At 40.6% G+C, this 26939-nt stretch overlaps 4 protein-coding genes across 9 annotated transcripts in view; all 4 read left to right on the forward strand.

Moving 5' to 3' along the window:
- The window catches only part of LOC119027173 (macrophage mannose receptor 1-like), a 62373-nt gene extending 52376 nt beyond the window's left edge, over positions 1-9997 (forward strand). For 4 of the 5 annotated variants that reach the window (XM_037112118.1, XM_037112123.1, XM_037112121.1 and 1 more), the window contains 13 exons: positions 1445-1489; positions 1581-1619; positions 1965-2309; positions 2992-3339; positions 3846-3937; positions 4157-4271; positions 6827-6856; positions 7040-7102; positions 7772-8107; positions 8814-9158; positions 9251-9336; positions 9420-9530; positions 9623-9997. In XM_037112118.1, the coding sequence (XP_036968013.1) occupies positions 1456-1489; positions 1581-1619; positions 1965-2309; positions 2992-3339; positions 3846-3937; positions 4157-4271; positions 6827-6856; positions 7040-7102; positions 7772-8107; positions 8814-9158; positions 9251-9336; positions 9420-9530; positions 9623-9655 (1977 nt within the window). In that variant the 5' untranslated portion in view covers positions 1445-1455 and the 3' untranslated portion in view covers positions 9656-9997. Of the gene's footprint in view, positions 1-123; positions 1303-1444; positions 1490-1580; positions 1620-1964; positions 2310-2991; positions 3340-3845; positions 3938-4156; positions 4272-6826; positions 6857-7039; positions 7103-7771; positions 8108-8813; positions 9159-9250; positions 9337-9419; positions 9531-9622 lie in introns of those variants that run through there. The other variant, XM_037112119.1, reaches the window with a different exon arrangement.
- A 1056-nt stretch (positions 9998-11053) lies between these two features.
- On the forward strand, positions 11054-14763 carry LOC119027170 (sterile alpha motif domain-containing protein 9-like). Its single transcript, XM_037112114.1, has 2 exons — positions 11054-11080; positions 12151-14763. The coding sequence occupies exon 2, from the start codon at positions 12227-12229 to the stop codon at positions 14348-14350; it is 2124 nt and encodes a 707-aa protein (XP_036968009.1). The 5' UTR covers positions 11054-11080; positions 12151-12226; the 3' UTR covers positions 14351-14763.
- An 818-nt stretch (positions 14764-15581) lies between these two features.
- On the forward strand, positions 15582-23181 carry zgc:92594 (uncharacterized protein LOC436996 homolog). 2 transcript variants are annotated; one of them, XM_037112139.1, is made up of 8 exons: positions 15582-15954; positions 17605-18415; positions 18642-18750; positions 19730-19825; positions 19988-20221; positions 20493-20515; positions 20779-20927; positions 21559-23181. In XM_037112139.1, the coding sequence occupies exons 2-8, from the start codon at positions 17778-17780 to the stop codon at positions 21858-21860; spliced, it is 1551 nt and encodes a 516-aa protein (XP_036968034.1). In that variant the 5' UTR covers positions 15582-15954; positions 17605-17777; the 3' UTR covers positions 21861-23181. The 2 variants fall into 2 exon arrangements, with proteins under 2 accessions (XP_036968034.1, XP_036968033.1); XM_037112138.1 differs by having other exon boundaries at positions 17608-18415.
- A 395-nt stretch (positions 23182-23576) lies between these two features.
- mrpl48 (mitochondrial ribosomal protein L48) lies at positions 23577-26657 on the forward strand. Its single transcript, XM_037112176.1, has 8 exons — positions 23577-23762; positions 24716-24768; positions 25346-25377; positions 25487-25566; positions 25696-25865; positions 26051-26153; positions 26240-26329; positions 26427-26657. The coding sequence occupies exons 1-8, from the start codon at positions 23742-23744 to the stop codon at positions 26502-26504; spliced, it is 627 nt and encodes a 208-aa protein (XP_036968071.1). The 5' UTR covers positions 23577-23741; the 3' UTR covers positions 26505-26657.
- The last annotated feature ends 282 nt before the right edge of the window (positions 26658-26939 follow it).

The raw sequence follows: 26939 nt of genomic DNA on the forward strand, positions 1-26939 counted from the left end.
CAAATTCAGTATTTTTACCTTTTATTCTTTTCAATTTGCTCAATGTAACTGGATGCAAAGTTTCTCTTGAAGTCATTTGTTCTTTCTGTAGATGATGCACAGCCATCTAGTGGTCAGACTTTGTATTTGTCACCTGTAAGTTAAGGTCAGGTGTTTGCAGTTATCTGCCTTCAAACAGGCAACACTGTGCTGAGCGTGTTACACCCTTGATGGTCTGTCTGCTGCAGGGTTTCAAACTACCGAACATGGCGGCATCACTTTAATTACAAAATATCTAGGTGAAATGTCTCTCAAAGACATTTTAGGTGAGATATAAACCACACAGCCGTCAAATCTGTCTTCATTTTAACTCGACAATGTTCAGTTTTCATAATGTCATGATGTGCACATGAAAATATTACTTTGACATCTAAGAAAAAAGGGGTTAGTCATTGAAAATGGGTGAAAGAAGCTGCCTGGCTCAGTCGAAATATGTCTATATTTCTGAAATCTGTATCCGTTTGTATTAGATTGTGAATAAAATGAAAACATTTTCAAAATGAAACATCCTGTGCACTATGTTGTGTTTATTTTTTCGCCTTGAGATGTCTTTTTTATGTGGAAATTCAATCCATACAAAGTGTTGCTGGCCCTGCAGAAAAAACTGGTGGATTTAAAATGTGTCTGTCATGAGCAATTTTTAGTCAAATTGAAAGCAACAAAATGTAAAAATTGACATTTTGTGTGATTTTACATGTGCAGCAACACATGGTAGGTGGTGGAGTGGCTCAGACAGAGACACCTTCACCCTGTCACAAGACACTGCTGTTATTTCAAGGTTAAAAAAATGACATAATGTTGCTTCAATAACAAACTATACAAGCAGAAAGTCCATCTTTTCTCTCTTCAAGGCCACACACAGGAAACACTTTTTTGTAAGTGCTTGGAAATGTCAAGGGATTTCACTTCACAGCAACAAAGCAACATGACCCCTGATCATAGATGTTTTGTATCAATTAATTATTGTAGTGAGTTTGATAGAATGGAATTGATTAATTCGAGACCAAGCTTGGAGAGCATTCACAGCAAATCTGCGGACAAACAACGCAAACACACAAAAAAGGGTGGGCAACCGGACGAGCTGTGCTCTGCCGTCGAAGGACCACTGGTAACCAAATCCGCTCGTGTTCCTTCTGCGCTCTTGGCTGGGTTTTTGCATGAAACGACATGACAAAGTGAGAAAAATTTCCATCAATGTTCTCAAAACGCACAACCCGGGCTCCTTAACTGAGGTAGTTTTGCAAGGTTTCAACATCGAGAGAGGTAAGTCTGCGTCAAGAATGTATAGTCATTTGAATTATCCCGTAATGTAGAATACAGAGCTACACAAACGATGCTGTAATTGATGTGATTCATCTAAAATGACTTAATTGTTCATAAAATGTCATTTTTCTTCTTCTTCTAGGTTACAGATAAATGGCGTGGTTACAAAGTGCCATCCCCTTCATCGGTAAGGACAGTTAATAACTTAAAGACCGACAGTTTTATACTGTTGATGGTTGTTGATGGAGGGAAATGACACAGTGTGCTTTTGTTCACAGGGATCATCCTTTTGTTTCAGAAGACCACTGCTGCGAATCGTAAGTATTCATGACTGTACAGAAATGTGAAGGCTTTGTAAAAAGATGTCTATTTTAGTAACATACAGAAATATTCACAACTTTTGATTCCGAGAGAGTTTATCGATAACACCCCTCTGTTTTAGTTACCCCTGAAGTAAAAACTTATCTTGATATCGTCAGTGTTGAATTGCCATCACTTACAGATATTTTTGTTTCTAAACATTATATACATTTCTTTTTAAAAGCTCACAGTGTGCAGTTCTTATCAGACCGTGTTTCAGTTGTGCAGCAATACAACACACCCCTGCTTCTCTTTGTTGATGTCGGATGTATGTTTGAGATTCATAATGTTTCCGCTCCAAGCATCACAGCGGTTTCACCTCATCACTGAGTCCCTGACCTGGCACGAGGCTCAGAGCTTCTGCAGGGTAAAGCACGCCGACCTGGCCACCGTGAACCACATGGACGACAAGAATGAGCTGGACAAGACGCTGGGCGGTCGCACGACGTTAAGCTGGATCGGGCTTTTGAGAGGAGGGACCCGTAGGTGGATGTGGTCTGATGGCAGGGGCGCGGCGCACTTCACCCATTGGGGGGGCGGTGGACCCAGTAATAACGATGGCATAGAGTGGTGTGGAGAGATCTCTCAGACGACCTGGTGGAATGATCTATCATGTGGAGAGGAAAACGATTTTGTGTGTTATGAACGTGAGTAAAGAACACAATGAACAAGAACACAAAAAAATGTGCTTTAAAAACATCGCACTTAAACTCAAAATGTAACTGCTGAGGTCTTTTAAAAATGAACAGCTTCTGCTCGGCTTCAGGAGTGAACACCGCCCACTCCGAGTACAGATTCACACCCTACGCTGTTTGTCTGATGTGACATCTGTGAAATCTAACTGTGCATTGCAGAAACATGCACTGTGGCTGCCATTGTTCCACATTTACTGGCTTCTTCTGTTCTGTGACCTGTAGTTTCCCCCCTAGTAAACACACCGACCTGTTCAGCAGTTGCGGTCCCTCCTGACCTCCTCACCTGTCCACTCATAGCCCAGAGACCCAGCTGTGAACTGAGGGAGTTAGTGTGAAACATTAAATCAGCCTTATTACACCAACATCATCAACTTCAAAAGGAATTAAGAATAAACTGACTTTCACCTTGTAATCATGCAAATGTGGACATTTTCCTTAAATTTCCATACAGTTTTCCTCCCTGCAAGCTGCTCTGCGATGTAAGAGAACAGCCTGTTTGCATGTCCGACAGCATTTAAATTCAAAGCCAGCTAAAGGAACCTTTGGTGTAAACTCTCTTGTTTTTCTTCCTACTTGTAAATCTAAGAAAACACCTGATGTTCACTGTTTTTCGTCTCCTTGTTTGTCTCTTCAGGCCAGCCGTTCAGGTATGTGCACTACAAAGAAGGAAAAAGCTGGGTGGCCAGTCAGGAGCTGTGCAGAAGTAAGCACACTGACCTGGCCTACGTGACAACCTCAGCGCAAAATTCTCAAATTGCAGATTTAGTCAAATCATGGACGGGCATTATCGGGTTCAACAACAAAGCGTGGTTTGGTCTGTTCAACGACGCTTGGATGTGGTCAGATGGAGGACAAACCTCCTTCAGGTACTGGCAGAGCGGCAAGCCGAATGGAGGAAGCTGTGCTGCTGTGTCGGCGTCAGAGCAGGGACGCTGGGTTGATATCAACTGTAACAGCAAGACTGCGTTTGTCTGTCAGGGAGGTGAGTGACTGAAATCCCAAGTTCATACATTTGTTGACAATGTAGTAAAGTACAAAAAAAACAACAGAAATTGCAGCAGGAGTGGATCTCTAACCCAAAGACAGTCTGTGTTATCAATAGTTTTATAATAGCCACGGGTTGTATGATTATTTAAAGGAGCAATTTGTAAGATTTGGCTGGACACGGGATGTTTTGGCTTCATTTGGGAGAAATTGGAGACATATGGTTTACAGCTTGTTTCTGCTGCCCCCATGTGGCCAAACAAACTAAACAATTGCAACAATTGATCTTTCTCTCAGGCTGCAAGAGTTTCCAAAAACTGCCATTAGTAAGCGTGTCCACGCTCCTGTCATGTAGATTTTGCCAGCTGGACACTTTTGAAGAGTTTAAACAGTTGAAGATTGAACAATAATTGATAGAATTTTGAATAGCGGGGCAGAAATGAAACCCTTGCTTGAGAAAAAGTGGCGGATCATTAACGGAGCGACTCTGTTGGGATGCTGCAGGTCTCAAAGTGAAGAAGATGGTAATAAGGATAAAGCTGCGCTCTGATGCAGATCTCACCGACTCTGCTGTCAGTGACACAATCCTGAAAGAGGTAACAAACATCATCATGTATAAACCTCTACATTCGAACTTAACCATTGATAACAACTTTTAAATTAACAGTAAACAGTTCTTGTTTATTTAAGATTATAAAAAAGATGATTGAACTATTCAGCTTTACAATAACTTAAAGATACATTAACATGGTTTTGGCTGCAGGTATCTCAGTCTGTAGTGAGGCAGTAAAATAAAGACGGTTGTCTTTTCTCAGTTTGAGACACGCCTGAAGGATCGGTACGTGACTGATTTCAGTGTCCGCTGGCGAAGTGACAAAAATGGAGTCGTCTTCCAACGTCAAGAGCAGCAGGAGGTCGCTGAGAAGACGGGTGAGTGTAGCCTCCTAAATCTTAAAATGCATCTTTTACATACTATACTGTTCGACTTTCAGCAGCTGGCAGCTTACACCCACTGACACAACAACAGTGCAATACAAATTTGGGTCGAGACAAATCAGCAGCCAGCACAAATAAAAAAAGAAAAACCCTCTTGAAATTCTTAAAGGAATAGTTCAACACTTTGGGAGATATTCCTATTCACTTTCATAGCATTTCCTTGCTTAGCTTAGCATAAAGAATGAAAGCAGGGAAACAGCTAGCCTTAAAGATTATTGGATTTGATTGAATGTGTTTACATTCCATCACAACACATGACCACATCAATACTTACATAAAATACATTATTCTCCATATAATAAGTAACTATTTTACTATTTTAGTCTGGTTACAATACGTATATTAAATTCAAATGTTGTTATACTGTTACTTTCTCTATGTAATGGAGTACTTCTACACTGCTGTGTTGCTACTTTTACATAACCTAAGGATCGTCTTCCACCACTGCAGCTCACTGATTAACATGTTAAATCTCATTTGTTTAATCCATGCAAACAACAAAGAGTCAGGGAGCAACAACTTCCTGGACTATACTGCCACAAAAAACTACTCCCATGTAATCCCCCATCAAACAACATCTGTTGTTGTAAAATAAGACAAATACAATAGAGATAATAATAGATAATCTCTTCTGATCTCTCTGCCAGAAACCAAAAATGTTGAACTATTCCTTTAGTCAACACACATGGATAACAAACACAACACATTCGTTCTGTTGATGAGATGATGATTGTTGTGTCACTTCATTATCTAAAAATCCAAATTTTGGACCCTGAAAATGTGTCCTTCAGTGGTCATGAACAATAACATCTAAACAAACAAACACAAAGCATTAAAAGAACAATATGAATTGTTCCTATACTTAATTTGCTTTGGAACAGGAAGTCCATATTTGGGCATTCAAATATTCATATTTTGTCTCATTGCAGGATATTAATTATGAAGCAGAGGTGTCCATATCGTTCCAATACAGCTGTTGAACTAAAAGTTGGTTGAACTGTGCTGCTGAAGAATTAAGAGTGAACACTTTAAACACTGTATCCAACTTTTGTATGTTCTTGTGTACTTATTCATAGTGTCCCGCTTCATATCTAGTGATGAATATATCCTCTTGAAACTTTGTGTTCACCTGGCCATAGATCCCACATCACACTCACCTCCCTCCCTCCAAGTCACATCCATGCTCTTAATTAAACTCTCTCCCACAATTCCAAGATGTACTGCACTTAAACCGTTTGAGCTCCGTCCTTCTGAAACAGTTTCCCACAGTTTCAGTCTGTAGTTCGCTTTAGAAAAACTTAACCTATTAAAGATATAGTATGTAACATTTCTGCATTCAAATGTCCAAAAACAATAAAGACCTCTGTATACTTTGATGAGTTGTGTACTTACATTATCCCAAATGTTTTCCAACAATGTTTGAACCAAATAAACAACTTTGTCTGAGAACGTTTGTGCTGGAGTTTGTTTGTTTTTGTAATACCTACAGAAGTGTATGGAGGCCTGAAACGGCCCAAATCAGAAATAATTAAAGAAATAAATATGCAAATTAATAAATAAAAAGGAAAATTAAATGGGAAAGTAAATTAATAGTCAAATTAATACGAAGGTGAATACATAAAGAGCAAACTAAAGCAGAAATATTTATATTACATTTGTATAAATTAATTAATCCCGATGTTTATTTGCATTTATATTTTTGGTGCATTTCTAATATTCTGATATTCATTTTAAGCACGCAAATGATACAAACCAACAATTTCTGGATGAATCTCTGATTTGATTTTGTGCGGACGACATAAATGCGTTTGTTTCTGTAATACCTGTTTTGGCCGCGACAGGTTGATGTGTGTGGGGGACTGAAACTGAAAAAATCAGACACAATTTACGAAGCTAATCAGATTATTATTATATATTCCTTTATTTTCTTTAGCTGATAGTGAAGTGTGCAAACGCTAAGAACAAATAAACTGAATCAATTTTTGCTAATTAATCTCTGATTCGATGTAATATTTACGTATTTATATGATATCTTAGTATTTTGTGTGTTGAAAGTTTAGATAAGAGACGAGATGATCCTTTACTGATCCCGCAGAGGAGAAATTTGGATGTTGTTCAAACAGCAACAACAACAACAAGTTACACTTAATCCTGAATCATTTTCATTTTCAATCATTAAACTCCAGATACGAGAGCTTAACCCGTCCAGGCCACCTAAATCCCCCTTGATCCTGCCTGAGGCTAAACTTGAAGTCAAATACATGCTGATTGCACCCTCACATGACCCAGTGGGTTTGCATACAGTATAAATGATCAAAGCCTCACATCCACATAAAGTACAGAGCTGGAGCAGCGAGACACGACACACACAACACATCAGAGGAGGTAACTTTATAACTCCTTAGCACAATTAGCTTATCCTTCATTCATTCAAATTGTGTAAGCTGATATAATTTCCTGTACCTAAACTTTTTCATCTGCTTTTGCAGCCATGGAACCTCAAACCATCTTCTTCACAGGTGAAACTAAATTTTCATTTTTGCAGATACATTAAATAACTTCTGATTAAATTAATGATTATACGTAAAGGTTATGCATTACATATGGAGTAAACAAAGAGTAGGCTCTGCATTCAAACATCTCTTAGATCATGAAACCTGTATTTGGTGTTGAATGGATCTAATACAGCTTGAATCCTTCAGCTGCAGGTGTTTTCCTGATGCTCCTCGTGGATGTTGCTGGAGAGTTAAAGGCATGCGAAAGAGGTACGCATGCACCACAGCACTCGGTTCAATCACAGCCTGTTTTTATCATGTTTTTGTTAATGTGACATCACAAAATAGATTCACTATGCTCATGAGTGAACAAGGGGGCGCGTCTTTGATTTGGAAAGAATCTCAGAAGCATTTTGCTTTTGAATTTCTGAGAAAAGGAACCTAAATAAAAAAATGTTAAAAGTCAGAAGTTTTGGAAAAAGTTTGAATTTTTTTGGTGTCTAAAACTTGCCGAACCACAACCGCTTGACAGCAGAGTCTCACTGCAAAAGTCATCATATGTCATAAAATGTGAATTGTTTGTCAGCAAGCTTTATTTTGAAAGTTTAATCGAATGTTGCATATTAACTATGAATGGTCACTTGACTGTGGAGTCCTTCATGTGCAAAGCTGCAAAGCTCAAGGTCACTGACCAAGCTGCCGTATTTGCCAAGTTGGAAGTGAGAATGTGATGAAATATCAAATGCTGTCAAGATCCCAGGAGTGGATATGGCACCACTTAGTGGTAATCAAAGCATTCCGTTGCTAACAGGCTCACACACCCGTTTAAAGCCCCGGAACGATTAATTACTGAGCTGAAAAAGTATTGAAAACATAAATAAAACCACATATATTAACCCTTTTGTCACGTGGATTGTCTATCACCAACTTCCTCTGCAGGAACTCGTCTGTTTCACTACATAAACACCCCCAAGACGTGGAGTGAAGCTCAGGGCTTCTGCAGAGCGAACTACGCCGGCCTGGTGACCCTGAACAGCATGGGGGAGCACGTGCAGCTGGTTCAGAGTATTCCCGATGCCAATGTGAGCGGCATCTGGATCGGCATGGAGAGATCAGAGACTGAGCGGTGGGTTTGGTCCGAGGGCGTCGGGGAAGTCGCAGCTGTTTTCAGCTGGGAAATTGGCAAAGAATATGGCGACTGTGTGCAGATGGAACCAAACGGGAGCTGGGCCGCCAACCAGTGCAGCGACCAGAAGGCTTTTCTGTGCTTTGACTGTAAGTTACAGCAGTGAACGTACGTGCTTTGACCAATTTTAAACCAGTAATGGGGTTAAGTCCATATCAAATGGCACAGAGAATAAATATTACCTGTGGTTTATTTATTCCAACACAATCAAAAGTCTATTTAATTGCAAGGCAGTGGAAGAACAATGATACACTGCTGCATAATACTGAGAGAAAAACTCATTTCAGTTGATTTTTTATTCAGAGTTACAGTTTTGACACCCCTACTTTGGTGACATTTAATGACATAACTTTTTAAAATTATTAATAACAAGTTAAAACCAACAAAACTTAAAACCCAGCTAGCGGCTGTGAAAGGCAGCCATGTTGATGCATCAACATTTTTGATTTCTTTACATGATTTCATTTTCTCACTGTGCAATGACTTGCTGCTTTTAAAATATTGCATATTAACAATGATGAATAATTACACACTTCTATCATCTTTGCTCACACTCAGCCATCCTCACAAAGGCTGCATGCAGGAGCCAAGATGGCGTCCTTGTGACATGGCTCCAAATTGTAGATTGAATGTTGCTACGATCTTAAATGGCAACTTTTATACATTTCCAAGTGCCGCAAACTGGAGTTTTGTTAGAGAATATAAATATAAAAGATTTGAAGAATATAAAAGATTTGACCTCAGCAATCCTCAGTTGGATGGATTTTGTCTATAATAATCAATTATTTTTTCCAGGTGACAGTAACGGGCTAGAGAGGTACTTCCTATATACCCAAAATATGTCATGGCGAGACGCTCAGCTCTACTGCAGACAGAATCACACCGACCTGGTCAGTGTGAAGACTAAGCAGCAGAATGTAGAGATTCAAGACCAGGCCAAGGGCAACACCATCTGGATCGGGCTGATCAGAGAGGGCTGGATGTGGTCTGATGGAAGTCAGACCTCTTTCAGGAACTGGGATGAAAGCAGTCCTGATAATGGGGGAGGTGCTCAGAACTGTGTTGCGATCCTAAAATCCCTCCAGCATCAGTGGGATGACAGCACATGTGATGTCAGCTATCCTTTTTTCTGTCAAGGCGGCAAGTTATTCAAAATCAAGAAGCCAAATAAGCTTATATTTCCCAAAATGTGGAACTGTTCCTTTAGGTGACATGAATCTCTTTGTTTTTAGAACTGAAAACGAAGACAACTGTGGTGAAAGTGAGAATCAGCGCTGGGGTCAATCTGGACAATGAGAGGGAATCACTGCTGAAGCAGGTGAGAGAAGAAGAGAGACACACTCACAGAGAGTCAATGTGAAGGAAAAGCAGATTTGTAGTTTGAAACTCTTCTATTATCAGATTCAGGCACAGCTGGAGGCGCAGGGTTTGATGGGAGTTAAAGTCCGCTGGCGCACTGACGCAAACAATCAAGTCTTCAAACAGGAAAACGATGATGGACCAGATAAACAGGTGCATGAGTTTATCAGAGAACTTCACTGACACATCCATGAAACCAGTTTTTCTTCTTTCTCATTAATCGAATCCTTCTTTTTATAACGCAGGTTGTTGAAGGCAGGAGCTGTCAAAGACTCTGATGGTGTGGAGCTTCTCACTGAAGAAAAATACAGTCATACTGATTAAATTCAAGTCTACTCGAGAGTCTTAACTCAAGGTCAAATCGCTAGCTTTTTTTGGGCTTTCAACCACATCTTAGATTGTTGCTCCACTGATAGAGTTTGTCTAGTCGTCATGAAGATAGCTAGCTTTACTGCTCCCTTTCAGAAGATGGTGCTACTGGAGAAAACACACTGTATAGATGATTGATGAAAGGCCTTAAGACTCAAAAAAGGCTTGGTAATTCTCATTGACTGCTATAATCTACTAGGTGATAAATGTTGTGTGTTGGATTTAAATAATTTCACAATAAACTTGGCATCATAAAGATATAATATGTGTTAAGTCTGCATTAAACTGTATGTATGTAACTTGTCGAGTTGGGTACAAACATTATCCCAGAAGTTTCCAACAATGTTCAAACCAGACAAATCTAGAAGTTTACTCAAGCTAATGGTACGTTTCATTAGGTAGCTGTCGCTACTTCTGGGAACTCGGCAATGAAAAAAGGTGAATCGAACTTTACAACACCACCTCCGTCAAGATCGCTGCTGCAGTCAGGTCGATAAACAGGAGTGAAGATAAATCCACTCTTCTCTGAGCTCCCCTCCTGTCAGTAAACATTTCTAAATCAGAGCAGAATCCGAAGTGACCGCAGGTGATGAAGAAGCTGTCTGATTTTGATTGAGAGTTCAAACATAAAGCAATGCAGGCCATCCAAGTTATTAAAATAAATGTTGGAGTTGTATATTTCTGCAAACCACAGATATAAACTGTCTGTTTCTAGGTAAGGGTTAGGATGCGAAGTGAGAAGTGGTCTCTTGGGTGACAGGTGTAACCTCGCTCTAACCCCTGTTCACAAAATCAGTATTACCTCCTCCTCCCAATGAGACAGCTCATATTAATTTAATCAGAAATTCATCAAACACTAGTTGTAGAAATGTTGATTGGCTATGTATGAAATGAACATATTTAATGTATCTGTGACTTGTAGACATGTACAATGCCAGCATTATATTCCGTTGATTGGTCTGTGCAAGCTGACAGAGTACGAAGACGTTTACAGGAAAGACGTTTACAGGAAAGACGTTTACAGGAAAGCAGAAGATATTACTGAGCTGAAGGAGTTCATGTTTCATTTCTGTGTAACCATGACTCAGAGTTGATTGGCATCTTGTCTTTCATTTATGAGCTATGGAAACTATTGTTACCCACATAAACAACGGCAAATTTGTTGGCATTAACACGCTGAATCACCACGACATAGTGACACTCATTACAATGAGTTACACGCCCAAAACCAAAGTACAGGTATGTGCAGAATGCAGAAGGCGTGGCATAAAACAGCTTATAAAAAACATCCTCGGGCTCTTTAGTCACCCACACACCTGCAGGCTCTCTAACAGGTAAGAAGATTTAATTACTTCATTGTGATCAAGCTGCTCCTGAAACTTTTAAAAATAGAATTTTTAAGGCTTTCCTCTTTTGACGTAACTGAATTATGACTTTAAACAATTACAAGTGTTTAAAAAACACTGAACTTTTTATTTTCTCGAGTGTGAAATGTTTTAATTGCTGGTCTCATTTTTATTTCTATAGATTGTGAAACCTTTTGATGAAAGCATTTTGTGTGATGATTTTTTTTCATTAGGAATCTACAGCCGAACATATTAGACCAGAAACAGGCAACACCATAAGTGCTGGTTATCATGCAAAAGGGTTGTCATTCACATCTCCAGTAAATAGGACAGTCCACAGATGACTTAGCAAAAAGAGATTAACTTGTCCACATTGCTCATAGTGTGCTGTTGGAATGAGTCCTAAAACCCAGAAATCAGTTATTAGTTAAGTTAGTTTAACCAAAGACCAATTCAAAGAACTCATCAACTTTGAGACGAGGGATCTGGAAGTGCAAAAATGCTAACAGATTATTAGGGCTCATCACTACACCACTCTATGATGCTTTGAGCTAAATGCTCTTGTCATGCTAGCATGCTCATAGTGTTGATGCTAGCATCCTGATGTTTGGCAGGTATAATGTTTAGCATGTTAGCATGTACCAATTAGCACTAAACACAAAGCACAGGAGAGGATGGTGGGAATTCTTTCAGTCTTTGACATTTTAAACTGAAGATGGCGTTCAGTGAAAAATCAGGGTATCACTAAAAGTCATTAGGGCTCATCCTCTGGGTACCATGAGTGTCTGTTCCAAAATTTGTGGTGATACATGCCGAAGTGTTAATGTTATGGTGGCACTACAGACAACATCTGTAAAGAAAAAACTCCATCCAATAGTCGTTGAGATATGGTGGACTAACCAACCCACTGATTACCATCCATAAAGCTGAGAGTGCCTTATCATAAAATGGGATCCAATCATTTTTACATGATATAGAATAATAATATCAATATAATAAAGTGTTGCATGGTTTAAACAAAAGTATTCACATGGACTCTTTTGTTATCCCCACTCCAGGCATTTGAATACTGCTGGACTACATTTTTGAAGCAGAACGGAAGAGAAAAAACAAACAAAGTCCAAGCTTACTATCATGGAACCTGATGTCCCCGACGGCAGAGAAGGACCCATTGTGTTTGGTGGTGAGGAGTTCACAGAGGATGAATTTCATCAAAAGTACCAACAACTTGTTGGAGGAGTTTCACAGTATGTGAGACAAAACCGCAAGTCAACCAACACACAACTGTTTGCTTTTTTGGTGCTGCTGAACAAATATGTTCCTGATTCCTACCTCCTGATGTCTGAGTGTCAAAAGATCCTTGGGCCACCTGATCCCATCCATGGAGGACCCCCCTTTGAAGAGAGAATGGAGCCATTTACGGTCTTCATCAACACATCCAGTCTAAACCCTGAAGATAGATGTATGATTCACCAAGTGTTTGCACAGGCAGGTCTGGATCTCTTAGCTGACTTGGGGATTTCCAAGAGTGTTACAGTGAAGAAATTCATGTTCTCACTTTGTGGAGATAACCCGCAACCACACATAATCCAGTTCATCAAAGATTTACTGACAAAGAGAGAAATGGGAGAAAAGGGTAGAAAGAAGTTCTCTCAGCTGATTGAAGATATTTTCGAAGAAAAGCAATTGCACGAAGCTCTCTCTGTCTTGGAAACTGCATCAAATAAATTCAGACAAAACCCCATTTTCCCCCAAACCATTTCACGTCTCTTTTACATCAAAAGAGGCATCGATGGCTATAAAAATGCTGAAGAATGGGCAAATAAAGCAATTAAACAAGCTCCAAAAAACTCCTATGTGGCTGACACTCTTGGGCAGGTTTATAAGAACCGTTTGAGGGAAGCATGGCAACTGAAGGATATTTCAGACATGGCAAGGGATGCCATCAAAGCATTTCATGATGTGGAGAAGAAAGCTGATAAAGAAGAGGGACCAGAGATGAAGGACACAGCTGGAACATTGAGCATTTCAGATTGCTTCAACAACAGAGGCCTCTTTGGCTTCATTCAAGTGGCAAAGATAGTGTATGACAAACTCAATAGGGCCGAACCTCATCTATCACAGAGCTTCATCCAAAGTTTTAAAAACGAAGTTGAAGACAAGTTTGAATTTTTTGAATGGTACCTAACCTACTCCCAGCCCAGCATGACAACCATAGAGCCAAGTTTCTTCTGGAAGGACGTTGCGCTTTGTTACCAACACTACACAACAAAAACAGCAGCTGAGTCCACCAGCTCCCCGGGCCTTCTAGATTGTCTGAATCACGGCTTATTCACATCAAAGGGAAGACGTGCCTGCTTTGAGGAGGCAGAGAAAACGGCGTCTGATTTAGAAGCCATCCGAGATCATTTGAAAACCACCTACGAGGCAAATGTTGGTCATGTCCAAGCATGTGAGAGGTACATCCTCTCCAACATCATCTTGAGCAACAAGATGCCCACCTCTCCTCAGCTTACCCCAGTGAGGGAGCTCCAAGCAATAATACATGGATTCTTGGGCACAGAAGTGGGGCGAAGAAGCCCCGAGTTTTACCTTTTGGCTCTGATGTTGTTTTGGCCTGAGGAACAGCCGGAGGAGGATGATGAGAAGGAGGAACAACCGGCCACAGAGGATGACGGGTCGGATGACAAAACCTGGGAGGATGAGGACATGGATGGGGAAGAGGAGCCTGCACAGCCGTCTCCTGAGCTCATGTTTGATCCTGACTTGGAACAGCAGGTCACATACATGAAGAAGGCGTTTGAGAGAGCTAAGTATGCCAAGTATCTTCGAGGCCGGTACCTTTTGCCTCTGTTTTTTCTGGGAAAGGGCTCTGGACTGAGCAAATGGATTCACAAGTCAAAGTTGGATGCAATCGTGGAGAGAAAGGTGGATGCTGAGCTAGCTGATAAAAATGAGAAACGCATGAAGGAGAAATGGAAGCAGATCAATAAAATGTGGATCACTGGGGAGGTGTGGCGAGTCCCAGAAATCCAAGATATTCTTCTCCCAGTCCAGGTAGAGCCAGGCCACTCTCCCACAATGCCACAAGAGCATGAGGAGCAGGAAGTGTTTGTTTGTGCTGGAGGAAAGAAAATAACAGCAACGGTTGCAGGTGAACCAGAAGCTCCCGTGCTGAGCCCGGTGTTTTTCTATCTCGGCTTCACCATTCAGGGTCCTGTCATCTTCAAAGTGGGACTGAATGAATCTGAGCAGTGATTAACCAGGAACCAAACTTCACCAGACTTACCAGATGTAATTACCCACAGAATTATTGCAATTCAGACGTGACATATCCTCCAAATTTTGTCCATTTAACTATTGTGCATTATCATATTTTTAGATGGTGGAGAGCTGGATTAAACTTTTTTTGTCCCAAGATTCTTTGATTTAACTTGACTATTTCTTTGTATGTATGGCAATCTGCACATTATAACTCACAATATTATAACAATTGATTGTTGAGTCTCATCCCAACTTGTCAAAAAAAAACTATTTGAGGTATTTGGATAAATAAATTGTGTGTGTATTCTAATTAAAATCATATTTTTCAGATAAATATGTCTTGAAAATGTCATTGAAAATAATGTTTGCAAAAAATGTTTTGATTTGGAAATAACATTAAACTTGTAATGGGATTATTGACTTGCTTTGGGAGTTTTTCTGTTGCCTTCATGTCCTGTTGGAAATTTAACTTTCAGAGTTAGGCATATCTTCTGTTTTTCTTGAGTTTCAAAGAATGGTGAATTGAAGGATGAGATACGCCTGTGTCTGTCAAATGTTTATTTGTCAAGCACTGCTGTTTTACACAAATGATAAGAAATAGGAAATGCTATTTACTGCTGGTTTAACTTAATTTCATCCAAAACACAGAATATCTTTTAAAGCCATTTTACTTTCCTTTAAATAATGTGGACTTGACACAAGAATATTAATAATCTCTATTTAATTATAAAAAGTATGTAATCATTTAAATTACTGTCCTGTACCTATCTCTATTCAGTGTATTACCTGCAGTAGATGGCCGTCAGCTCTATGACATATTTTACCCACTTAAAAAAATATATACGTCTAAGTGTACGCTATATTTTTTTTTGATGCTTTTTGTTGCTTTTCCCTTTAGCACTGCGGTCCACTTGTTTGTAAAAATACAAATGTCGTACGGTTGAGAGAATCTAGTGCACATACATTAAGTAGGACTTACTTTAGGTGGCTGAAAAACATCTTGCCGTTGATGCCATTTCAACAGAACAACGCCCAGCTTCACATCAAAAGTAGTATTAAGTAATACTTTTGGTGGGTCTACAGGTAAAATTACAGCCTAGAAAAAAATATAGTACAAGTACCTCAAAAATGACTATAGTAATTTGGGTAGATATAATGTATTTATTTTCCGATTATCCTGACACTACTTGAACGCACCACACCGACGGGATTTCCGAGCACCCCTAAACGCATCGTTTTCCCTGCATCAACCTGCTCAGTATCAATTAGCCGTTTGTCTGTCAGTCACACAGGTGTGTGTGTGTGAGTGTGTGTGTGTGCGCGGGCTGATTCGTCCCTTTGTGTGAAGCGCCGAAACCTCCAGATGAGACACTAAAACGCCCGATGACTGGAGTATTTCGGCGGACTCATGACAGAGACGGTGGCCGCGGCTCGAGCAGGACGACCAGAGCTAACGGTTGAACATGTTAGCTCCAGCAGCGCGGCAGGTGCACTGCGGCGTGCGCGAGCGTTGAGACGTTAGCCTCGTCGTGTGCAGGTAGCTTCTGAAAGATCACGGCTTCTTCTCCGGACGAGCTTAGAAACACCTACATTATCAGGTAAGGAGCGTCCACAGCCCCTCTTTGTGTGTGTGTGTGTCTGTCCGGGTCCATCACTCCCAGAAACTCGGGCAGAGATTAAGCTAGCTGCCGTTAACATGGAGGCAAGTTTGCTAATTGTTGCCTGACCAGCTTTATTATTAAGCTCATGTCAGAGTGTTTTTAATAATCAGGCTGAATAGACGATGACAGTGTGAGTGGACGTTTTCAGGGCGACATTACGAGCCCAATGTTACATAATTACACAAACCTGACAGGTGGAGGAATAGAAAACCACCTTTTGTCTGGTGTAAACAGCTGCGGCAGGTTGGCAGGGCTCCAGGTTATCTCGAGGTCGTGGCCTTTATAAAACGGTGTCGATGTTTTGAGCTCCAGGAAAAACAGACTCTTTGTTTTACCCAGGAACCAAGTGATGATGATGATGATGATGATGATGATGGAAATAAAATAAGTGTGTTTACAAAATGGTTGAAGTAGTCCATAAGTGTACTTGTTAACTAGCTGCAGCTAACACTTGTTGTCATTTCTGACGTATTTGCAGGTGGTTTTGCTGTTTTAATCTAGAAGTTAGTCAGTTTATTAATGGTGGATTATGTAGTTTTGGGGGATTAAGTGTTAATCTAAAGAGAATGCTCCTCAATGACTGATTGTTTAAATAAAAATAAACACACTATATTTCTACACATGACTGAATAAACAAACTGACATTAAAGGGCAACACAGTTTCATCTTGTTTTGTTTACATGTGGCGGACCCTGCCACCTGTTCTAGTTTTAAACCGTGTTCTGAGGACCGCATTTTCCTCTGAGAACTGCCTGTTTATTAATTTATGAAAAAGACAAATATATATGAGTTTATATTATGACCTCATTAATACTGTAAATATTAAAACCTACACAGTTCCCCTGTAAATCAAAAATGGTGATTAATGTCACTCATTCTCTCGAAATGTATTCAAGTTGCTCCATCCGTCAGTCCACAACGTAACAATATTCAGTTTCCTATCTTATATGATGGAGAAAAGCCCAAAACTGTTCTGATTTGAGAGATTGGGTCCAGTTATTGTTTGGGATTTTCTGTTTTTTCACCCCTCAAATAATCAACTAATGTTTTATGTGAATAAAGAGGCTTGCAGCTAAAGACTGTTATCATCCAGGGGTGACAACATCAGTCGATTAATCCAGTAGTCAACTGACAGAAAATTAATTCCTAAACTATGTCGGTTTAGTTATTTATTTATCAGGTTTCTGATAAGTGCAAAAATGCTGACTACTACCCTCTTTAATATCGGCCTATTCCTGCTACAGTACTTTCAGCTTATGACGCTGTTGCAGCTTCTTAGGAATTGAATGTTTTACTCATATTGCCATGTTGCAATTTAGATAATGTTTCACTTAATTTAGCTGCCTTAATAATTTGTTTACTCAATAATAAGTCATATAGTGAAGTTGACCCATCACGGTGTTCCTTAACTTTTCTTATTTACAACCAGAAACCAAGAGGCAGCAAATCCTCCCATCTGACCCACTGAGACCAGTGAATGTTTGAAATTGTACCCAGTGTATAATCTATTAAAACATTTACCATCTGATGGATGAATTGACCAGTGTGTATGCTCCACTTTTACTAACAAGCCTTTTTTTGTTTCAGCAGTCTGACATCCATAAAGGGTGAAGATCTACATCAGGACACCTTCAGCCTCTCCCCCCTCCACCCCTTTCTTCCTCTCTCTGTCCATTATTCTTCACCTCCACCTCTTTCAGCTTCATACCCTGTTCCTACTTTCTTCATCTCCCTCCACATCACACAGCTGACGTGCCAACATGGCCTCGGCCCAGTCCGAGCAGTCCAGCGTCCTGCAGGAGGAGCTCACCTGCCCGGTGTGCCTGGACCTGTACCGCGACCCCTACCTGCTCCCCTGCGGCCACAACTTCTGCAAGACCTGCCTGGACCGCCTCAAGCGCCAAGCAGATCGAGGCCGCTTCCGCTGCCCAGAGTGCCGCGACAGCCACCGGTGTGGCACCAGCTTTCAGAAAAACTTCAAACTAGCCAACATTTCTGATGACTACCGTCAGCGGCGCAGAGCCACCACCGCAGCTGCCACGGCTTTAAAATCCAGAGACCCGCTGTCGTTGTCTCTGACATCGCAGCCAGCCCGGAGCGTGTTTGCTGTTCCGTGTGATTACTGCCCCTCGGTCGCCGCCGAGGCTTCAGGTGTCAGTGCAGCCGCGGAGGGATCCTCTGCTGCTTCTGTTTCTCAGGAAGATGGTGACCGGCTGGATGTCGCCGCTGCATCGTCGTCGACGTTCGCGGTCAAGACGTGCCTGAAGTGCGAGGTGTCGATGTGCCAGGAGCACGTGAAACCACATCTGGAACTGCCGGCTTTCCGCGAGCATCCACTGACAGAGCCGATGAATGACCTATGGAAGAGGAAGTGCCCAGACCACGATGAGATATACAGGTACTCAGATATTAATGCTGTGAAAAGTTTTGATCTAGAATGTCTCAGTCATTCACCTTTTTTGGTTCAAGTAACTTTGGCACTGCGATGGTGAGCTGATGATGATTTTTTTCTCTCTCTCATCAAAAACACATTTAAGATCTCTTCTCTGCGGGGCTGCAGCACTTATTGTCATTATCGATTCATTATATTCTTATTTTCACATGAACATTCATTTGTTTTCTAGATATTACTGCATGGATGACAAGGTGTGTGTTTGCAACGCCTGCACCATAGAAGGAGGACACCTGGGACACACCATCAAGACCCTCAAGAACACAATGAAAGATCTCAAGGTATGCTAAGTATTATTGTTGTTATTACTGTTATTATTGTTGTTGTTAGTAGTAGAATTACTGTTTGGTAATTTTTGTAGTGGTAGAAATAGTAATAGAAATAATTTAGGAGATCTCACATCTTTATCTGTTTTGCTCACGAAATGTAATTCATGATTTTTCTGTCTCATTGATCATAAACCTTCATCCCACATGTTATAAATCAATTGTATAAGAAAATCCCTGTGTTAAAATTAACGACACTCTTTCACTTCAGAGGTTTTGTAGCCTGCTCCATGCAGTTCATCCACCTTTTGATTGTTTGGCCCACACAAAGTCTTGTGATGAGTCTGGAATCCTTATGAATGAACATTGTCAGTTGTGTGTGTGTGTCTGTCACATGACTGTGTGGTCTTTCTATAGGAGAGTTGGATCCACTTCCTGTGCTTTCCAGTTCATTTTCTGCGGTCATTCAGTCCAAAAACCTGTTGAATTCAACATGTCACATCAGTGGTATCAGGCAGAAGTGACCAATAAGTATTTGTTGTAATTGCGCCAAGATTTTAGCTGACAAAACGGAAAAGAGAAATAAAGAAGGGTCAACAAGTTAAAGAATAAGTTCACCCAAAATTAAAATGTAGTCAGTATTGACTCTCCTTCATGCTTCAGGTAAAGTTTTTTAGTCCACAAACCATTTCTGGAGCTTCACAGCAAAACAGTGTTTTGCTACAGAAAAATCCAAAAAATGTTTTGTGGACTACAAAACTTTCCCCGACTTTCCATAGGCATGAGGGTGACACGATAATGACTGAAGTCTTTATATGTCGATGTAACGATCAAAATCACTATGTGGATCCGTATTGGTGCCATCTCTAAAATCAGCTCTTCCATTAAAAAAATACAGTGAAAATCGACACAAGACAAGATAATTCAGTTTTTTAATTTATCATGCTTTCAACCCTTTTAACACGTGTGTGACTGTGCTCCTCGTGCTCACCAGGGCACTCTGGATAAGCAGCTGTACAGGGTTGAGAGGAAGTACAGCATGGCAGAGAGGAAACTCCAGGAGCAGAAGGAGAAAGAGAGGCAGAATAAGGTAACATGGCACACAGCTCGGGTCCAACATATTCACAAACATGAACCATTATCAACGAGATGTTCCTACTGACTCCGAGCAGATGCTCACGCTGCACAACTCACACAACAAGTGCGTCGTCCTGATGACATTCCGTGCTTCGTCTCCTTCCGCCTCATCTAGAAGTTCATGGAGGACTCCGAGCAGGGCATGAACAAGCTGGCCGAGGAGACGAAGGCCAGGGTGCTTCGCTTCGTCGGCAGATTTCGGGATATCACGCGCGCTCACTATGACGCCAACGGGCCGGCAATCCAGAAGAACATCACCAGGATCTGCCAGGACCAGGCGCGTCTCCAGGAGGTCCGCTGTGGCCTCGAGAGCCTCATGCAGGAGAACGACCCCTTCCGCTTCATCGAGGTGAGACGCAGCGATCGGCGGCGTCAGTAAAAAGTCTAACAATCATACACAAGTGATAGGCTTTTCTTACACCCCTTAAAGATCACTTTGATGACCCCTAGTGGGGGCTGGGACCCCTAGGTTGGGAACCGGCGCCTTAGGAAAACTCCAGTGATATATTATATTTATTAGTCATACACATGTAAATTAGGAAAACTGTTTATTTATTATTTTCATGTAAATCTTCTTTGCGTGTGATTTGTTCAAACATATGTTTCTGTATCTTCTTCAGGCATACAAGACAACAGGAAAACAGTAAGTACTGCTCTTATAATCATTAATTCATTTAACAAATCATCTAAAACCCATATATATTCAGTCCACTGCCGATATTCTCTTATCCCCATACATGTGTTTATATTATATTTATAGAACATTTCTTTCTGCTTGTTTTAATATGATATTGACAATGTTTTTTACTGTGTGTGGATGAAAAAGAAAAGAAAAAAAAAGCCTTACAATCTTTAAAATTTGGGATCCATTAAGTAAATTCACGGTGTTTTGTGTTTTCCTTCAAGGTGCCGTAGGCAGTTAAGAAAAACCCTCTTCTACCCCGAGTACGTGGACATGGACAGGGAGATTCTTGGAGCTGCGATGGAAGAAGAAATGAAAAAATTCCTTAAAGAAGAAATGCCAAGTCACATCATGGGGACCATCTATAGCCTGTGTAAGGAGTGTTCATCCATAAAAGCTAAAACTTCAGCTGTCACCTGTTACACTGTCAGCTACTATACACATTTTACATACTTTTTTAAAAATGAATTTAATTTACCAGCAATCAGGCACAATAAAACACTGATGCCAACAATCTGAAAATGCCAAATCCCTAATCATAAGCTTCATGAAGAGAGGACTATAGACAGCATGAGTTTTTGCCAGCTGGACCTGAGAAATCGGCAAGTGAGTGTATTTACTTTGCTGAGCTTGAACATGTTGCTTGACATTCATCACTGAGCTCATTGGATTCAGTTTAATTGTTTAAGTGTCATGTTTTGAAGCAGCATTAGTGGATTTGTTGCCACTTGGGGGCAGCAGAGAGACTGAAAACAACACTGATGTTTTGTCACCTAGCAGATGTATTTACATGTCACACAGACACGGAGCAACATTAGCATTAATTCTGGGTCATGTTTCTGTCCATGTGATCAGTAAAGGTTTGGTTTTCACTCTTTTTTTAGCTCTGTTCAGGTCCCCAACAATGCTTTGTTCATGTTCTGAACTAAACTGGGCTAGGATGCCAAAAACAATGAGTTAAAAGATGCTAAAATAATATCATTTGAATTCCGTCCTCCCGTCAGGTGACCTTTCAGACGTCGAGGAGGAGGAGCAGGAGAACGAGGAGGAGACGGTGGAGGAGGAGGAGGAGGACGATGACGACGACGACGACCTGGACGACAGCAGCGTGGAGGAAATGAGGAGTGAGGGGGAGGAGGAAGACGAGGAGGACGACGAGGAGGAAGGGCACGACCAGAGCGAGCTGGCCGACGATCTTTACAGCCCAGAAGAGGAGGAGGAGGAGGAAGAAGAAGAGGGTGAAGACGAGGGAGATGGTGAGGACGAGGATGGAGAAGAGGAGGATGTCGAGGACAGAGGGGTTTAACTGAGGACTTGATTTGTTTATTTTTATACCTGTTGAAGCACTTTGGATTAGATCTTTCTCTGCGGGTGAGTGCGACAGATGCTGCTTTAGTGTTGCACCCATCTTCTCTTTGAATGTCCCATGTACAGTTAAAGGAACATTTCACCCAAAAATGGAAATGCAGTCATCATGTACTCACCCTCAACTCTCAAACCACAGCAAGGTGAGCAGATAGTGACTGAATTGTCATTTTTGGGTGAACTCTCCCCTTCAGGACTCTTGCAGCTACCGCATTTTGCCTCAAACCCTCCGACAGATGACACACTAGGACGTAACGAAGCTTCGATCCACCTGGATTTAAAGCCAGATGCACTGACGAACCTTCTGCTTAACCTGTGCTGCGTACTGCTAAACTCAAAGAAGGTGCTTTGTATGAGAAGACATTTGCTGTATACGTACACACGGGAATGTGAATGTGTCGTGACAGAATGTGTCTGGAAGGACTCAAACACAATGAAATGAAAATGGCAAAACCTCTGCATGTCTGCAATGCCAGATTTTCTACCACTACGCTAAACATTTTAGCTGTTTTGATCTAATTTGTTTGGAGAACTTTGACCTGTTCACCTGAACTTTTGATACAACAGGTGCTCAGGCTGCGAGAGCTTCTGGGGTAACTTTTCCTTAAATTTTTGAAAGAATGTATAAGAAATGACTTTGAATTCCTTGAGTTTGCCAGTTTCCTCTCACCGTGAAAAGCCTTTTGATCAGTATCCTTGAAAACAGGCCAAGATTTTGCCAATGTATTTGACCTGGAGGAGCGTGAACACACAAGGCTAGTCATGATCTACTGAAATGAGTCCTGCGTGTTATGGACTGTGGCAATTGTTACATTCGTGCCAGGGTCAAAACATTGCAAGCCAAAGAGTGAGGATGCACGTGTGCTTTGATTTGATACTTGATAAAGTTTGTTTGCTTGGCATGATGTTAGGAAAAAAAAATGCAATGTGTTAATAGCGGTTTACATACTGTTAGCTACAGGATGACTTTGCTTTTCATAATTGTATTTTAAGAAGTAGAAATGCATTGTTTAAAAAATGTGAAATGCACAGTTCATACATTGTTCTCAAAATAACACTTTCAGGTGATAATACAGTTTGCACTTTACTTAGGAAAAAAAAAAGAAAAAAAAAAGAAAAACATAAGCTACGTTAGGCCTGAGATATGTGAATGTTACAAGCTGATTATTCTTTTGATACAAGGGATTTTTTGAGGGGTCCACTGAAATGATTATTCCATGATGATGGTGATAATAATAAAGATAATAATAATTATACCTGCACAGTTGTGTTGTTGTCCTTTGCAAATATGGAAATGTGTGCCTGGTTAATCTTCAGTCCGACCTGGTCTAGAGCATGACGAGGAGAAGGGTTTGTTTAAATACTTGAAATTGTTTACTACGCTTATGAAAAGTCTTGATAATCGGACTGAGCTGTAGTTCAATTTCACTACAGTTTTATGAAAAAACCGAATAACTCAGATGCGGCAGTGATTCTAGGAGATGTCAGGGAACCAGGTGAGGAAATTACCAGTGACATAGAAATCGATAATAATTACATATGGCATTACTAATTATTTAAAACATGTAAAAACAAACATTATATACATGTATTATATTTTAACGCCGAGAAAGACATTTTAAAAAGCGCGGAACCTTTGTTCTGACGTGTTGAAACATCGGACAGAAAAGTGAACGGACCATCTTCCGGCAGCACTTCCGGAACCAGCAGCAGCTGTCAGTACATGCGTTTTTTTGACGGTTTTTTGTTGTAGTTACGTGTAGCTAACTGGCCGAATCACACCGCAGACATCAAGAGTGTGTTTTCTGTTAGACGCGCAGCTATGAATCCTGTCTTCAGGAGGGTAAGTTTTGTTTCTCTGACCGCTGAATGTTTAGTTTCCCCTCAGAGGTCACACGGCAGTGACCAGTCGGTTTCACTGGTGGTGTTTGCGCCGCTACCACAATTAGTCGGAGCTATTTGAGCGTCTATGGGATGTTATTATAAGCTAATTCATTGTGTGAGACGTTACTGAAATGTTCTGAGTACATTTATATTCCTCATATAAGCTCGTATGCTGTTTACTGGTATATTCCGGACTCTTATTTTGAAAACGGAAGTGATGCGTCTGTACGCTGTAGTCAACACTTGAGCGGAATAAAGAGTTGGTAGCACTTGTGCTGACAACAACACCTTCGTGTTCTTTTATCAAACGTTATATAATCTGTAAAATACAGCCCTCGGCTTTTTTGGTGGGAGAGCATAGTATAAAGGCCACTTCCGTTTTCAAAATAAGAGTCCCGACAATACAAGTATACACTGCGTAAGAGCTCCTCAGGAGGAACTTGAATGTACCCAGAGCAGGTAACAACTCACCTTACTGCAGTATGTAAGAGTCTATGTATTGATTTTACATGAATTCTGCAGGTGGTGCACAAGGCAGCCCGGGTGCAGGGTCAACCATTTAATTTAGGGCTGCACGATTGGGTTTGAAAAACTTTGCCATTATTTTGACAGATATTATGACTGTGATATGATTGATTAAGAGCTGAAATGATCATTTTTGCATCAGAATTATCACTTGTCACAGAATGAATCACTTTCATTTGGAGGACAAGATCTGTATAATTATAATGCTGTTATTTTCGCACATTTTAGCTTTATTAAGAAAAATTGCAGCTTCTGTAATTGGGATATTCTTATTTCGATTTTATCAGCCTTACAGATTATATTAGCTGTATTCAAAACAAGTAGTATGTCATGAGAATATTGAATAACCTCTGCTGTAAGAAGCTGATGTTTTTGTGTTTTGTCCAGTTGCAGGTTTCTGTCACACAACAGGCGTTAAATCAAGTGCTCACATTATGCCGGTAAGACTTTTGATTGCTTTTTAGTTCTCATGCCTCATCTAAGAGTTTGATCAGCTTCATCACAACAACCTAAAGTTAAGGAGTCCAGATTCTCCGATGACTGTGGTCATCAGGACCTTGACATCAGCTCAACAAAGTGAGACAAGTAAGAAAGTCAAAGGTTTAGTCAGATTATCAACTCTAGCTGTTAAGACACAGTTTTCTGAAAAAAGAAAACAAAAAAAATTGCAATCTTAAGAAAAAAAAATCTAAACTTTGATAAAAATAAATCGGAATTTTGATGAAAAAGTTGGAATTCTGAGGGAAAAATTGTGAGAGAGATAAAAATCCAGAGTTTAGAAAGACAAAAAATCTGGAATTTTGAGAGAAAAAAAATGAACAAAATTGGCTATTTTGAGAAAATAAACAGCATTTTGAGGAAAAACAATCAGAATTTTGAGGAAAACGTTCAGGGAAACGGTAAGTTCTGGGTCATAAGAATACTGAATGGTCTTATATTTCATGGTAACTGTCTTTGAAGAGAGTTCTGTCTTTATAATACTCTTCCTGTTTTCTTCTTTTACTCTTGTGTTTAAAGGGCCACACCATCCATCCGGCATCCTGTTTGTGGTAAATATTTAAACATCGCTGTGTAGCACAGTGTATTTGTGAATCAATGCTGTCAGATAACTTCTGTTTGGCAGGTGGATACAGACTTTATGTTTTTCTCTTGTCACAGCTTCTGTAAATGAAAGACAGTACAGATCCATGCCGACACACGGGATCGGGAAGTGGAGACATTTTTTACAGAGACAAGCGGTAAGAATCTGAAACCAGTAGAAAGAGCCCAAAAGTTGTGTGATGTGTGTGTGTGTGTGTGTGTGTGTGTGTGTGTATGGACTGGTTTTAATAATTATTCAACTGAATTGATTTCTTTTGTGATTTCAGCCAAAGAAAAAGAAAGACAAACACCAGATGAAAAAGATCATAGCGCCGACGGACACAGCGTACGGGACTCTGAACGTGAAAGTGTCGGGTTATGACATGACGGTGGTGGAGCACTACTCCCAGTACATCCACAACTTCTGCAACCGGCTCGGCATCAAAGTGTCAGAATGGTGAGGATGTTCAAAACTCCAGAGAGTCTGACTGATTTCACGATCGATCATTCGGTCTGTAAAATATCAATAAAGATGTGAAAAATCCCAGTTTTCCAGAGTGACATCTCCAGTGCAGTAGAAGAGATGCTTAGATGAGAAATCATCTGTACTTGAATGCTTTTTGTCGCTTCTTTCACACGCAGCTACGCTTTACCAACCAAGAGCACGGAGGTCCTGCTGATGCAAGAGCAAGGCACCAAGATGTACGTCGACGCCATCTTAAAGACTCATGAGCGAGTCGTGCAGGTAAAGAGAAGTCTGTGTTTACCCCGGTCACTCACTGCTCTCGTCAGACCTGACTATTGATCTGTGTTATTTATCCGTGTTTCTAGCTGAGCGCTCTGAACGCCGCGATGTGTCCCGTTTTCATGGACGTGCTTCTTAAGCATCAGCCAGAGGGAGTTCAGCTGTCTGTGATGGAGGTGAGTCAGCGTAACGACGGCTTCACGACAGCAGTCGCTCGAGTCTTGTGATTGTTTTAAAAGTAATAATCTCTCCTGCCTTTGTTTTCCCTCTCAGCACACCGAGGCTGATTTCCAGGCCCGTTTCAAGGCCCGACCAGAGATGGAGGGGCTCATCGCTCAGATCAAATATTAAGACGCTCAGCGAGAAATATCTCTTTGTGTATATTTATTCCCCGGCATTCCTTAACTGAATGCTGGAAAGGTGATCATTTGCAATGAAATAACTGCACATGTTCATACTTGATGTTCTTTTGTGACCTCAAATAAAACCCCTTTCTTTCCCAACTGTCCTGTCCTGTTTAATGCTTCAGTTCTGTTATTTTGTTAAAGGAAATGTTGTGCACAGAAATCATGTGTGCATGTTTGTTTGGCGAAATTAAAAATCTCCTAATTTTAGATATTTTTTTGCACAATGGCAAAGACAATACTGTCATGACTTAATGTTCAAAATTAAAATTAGAGAATTTTTTAAAGATTTTCTGAGCAAAGAAATTCAAAGTCTCACATTGAAGTCAGAATTCTGAGCGAAAACTTTGAATTCTGAGAATTCAGGAAGACGATGCAAAGA

Source organism: Acanthopagrus latus, chromosome 10 (assembly GCF_904848185.1).
Source record: "Acanthopagrus latus isolate v.2019 chromosome 10, fAcaLat1.1, whole genome shotgun sequence".
Lineage (NCBI taxonomy): Eukaryota > Metazoa > Chordata > Actinopteri > Spariformes > Sparidae > Acanthopagrus > Acanthopagrus latus.

What these genes read in the sequence shown, in the direction of transcription:
- zgc:92594 (XM_037112139.1), top strand. Translation starts at nt 17,778, where the DNA reads ATGGCCTCGGCCCAGTCCGAGCAGTCCAGCGTCCTGCAGGAGGAGCTC. An exon ending in ACCCCTTCCGCTTCATCGAG is followed by an intron (nt 20,222 to 20,492) that starts GTGAGACGCAGC and finishes TATCTTCTTCAG; the next exon opens with GCATACAAGACAACAGGAAA. An exon ending in GGGGACCATCTATAGCCTGT is followed by an intron (nt 20,928 to 21,558) that starts GTAAGGAGTGTT and finishes TCCTCCCGTCAG; the next exon opens with GTGACCTTTCAGACGTCGAG.
- mrpl48 (XM_037112176.1), top strand. Translation starts at nt 23,742, where the DNA reads ATGAATCCTGTCTTCAGGAGG. An exon ending in CAAGTGCTCACATTATGCCG is followed by an intron (nt 24,769 to 25,345) that starts GTAAGACTTTTG and finishes TTGTGTTTAAAG; the next exon opens with GGCCACACCATCCATCCGGC. An exon ending in GGCATCAAAGTGTCAGAATG is followed by an intron (nt 25,866 to 26,050) that starts GTGAGGATGTTC and finishes TTTCACACGCAG; the next exon opens with CTACGCTTTACCAACCAAGA.
- LOC119027170 (XM_037112114.1), top strand. Translation starts at nt 12,227, where the DNA reads ATGGAACCTGATGTCCCCGACGGCAGAGAAGGACCCATTGTGTTTGGT.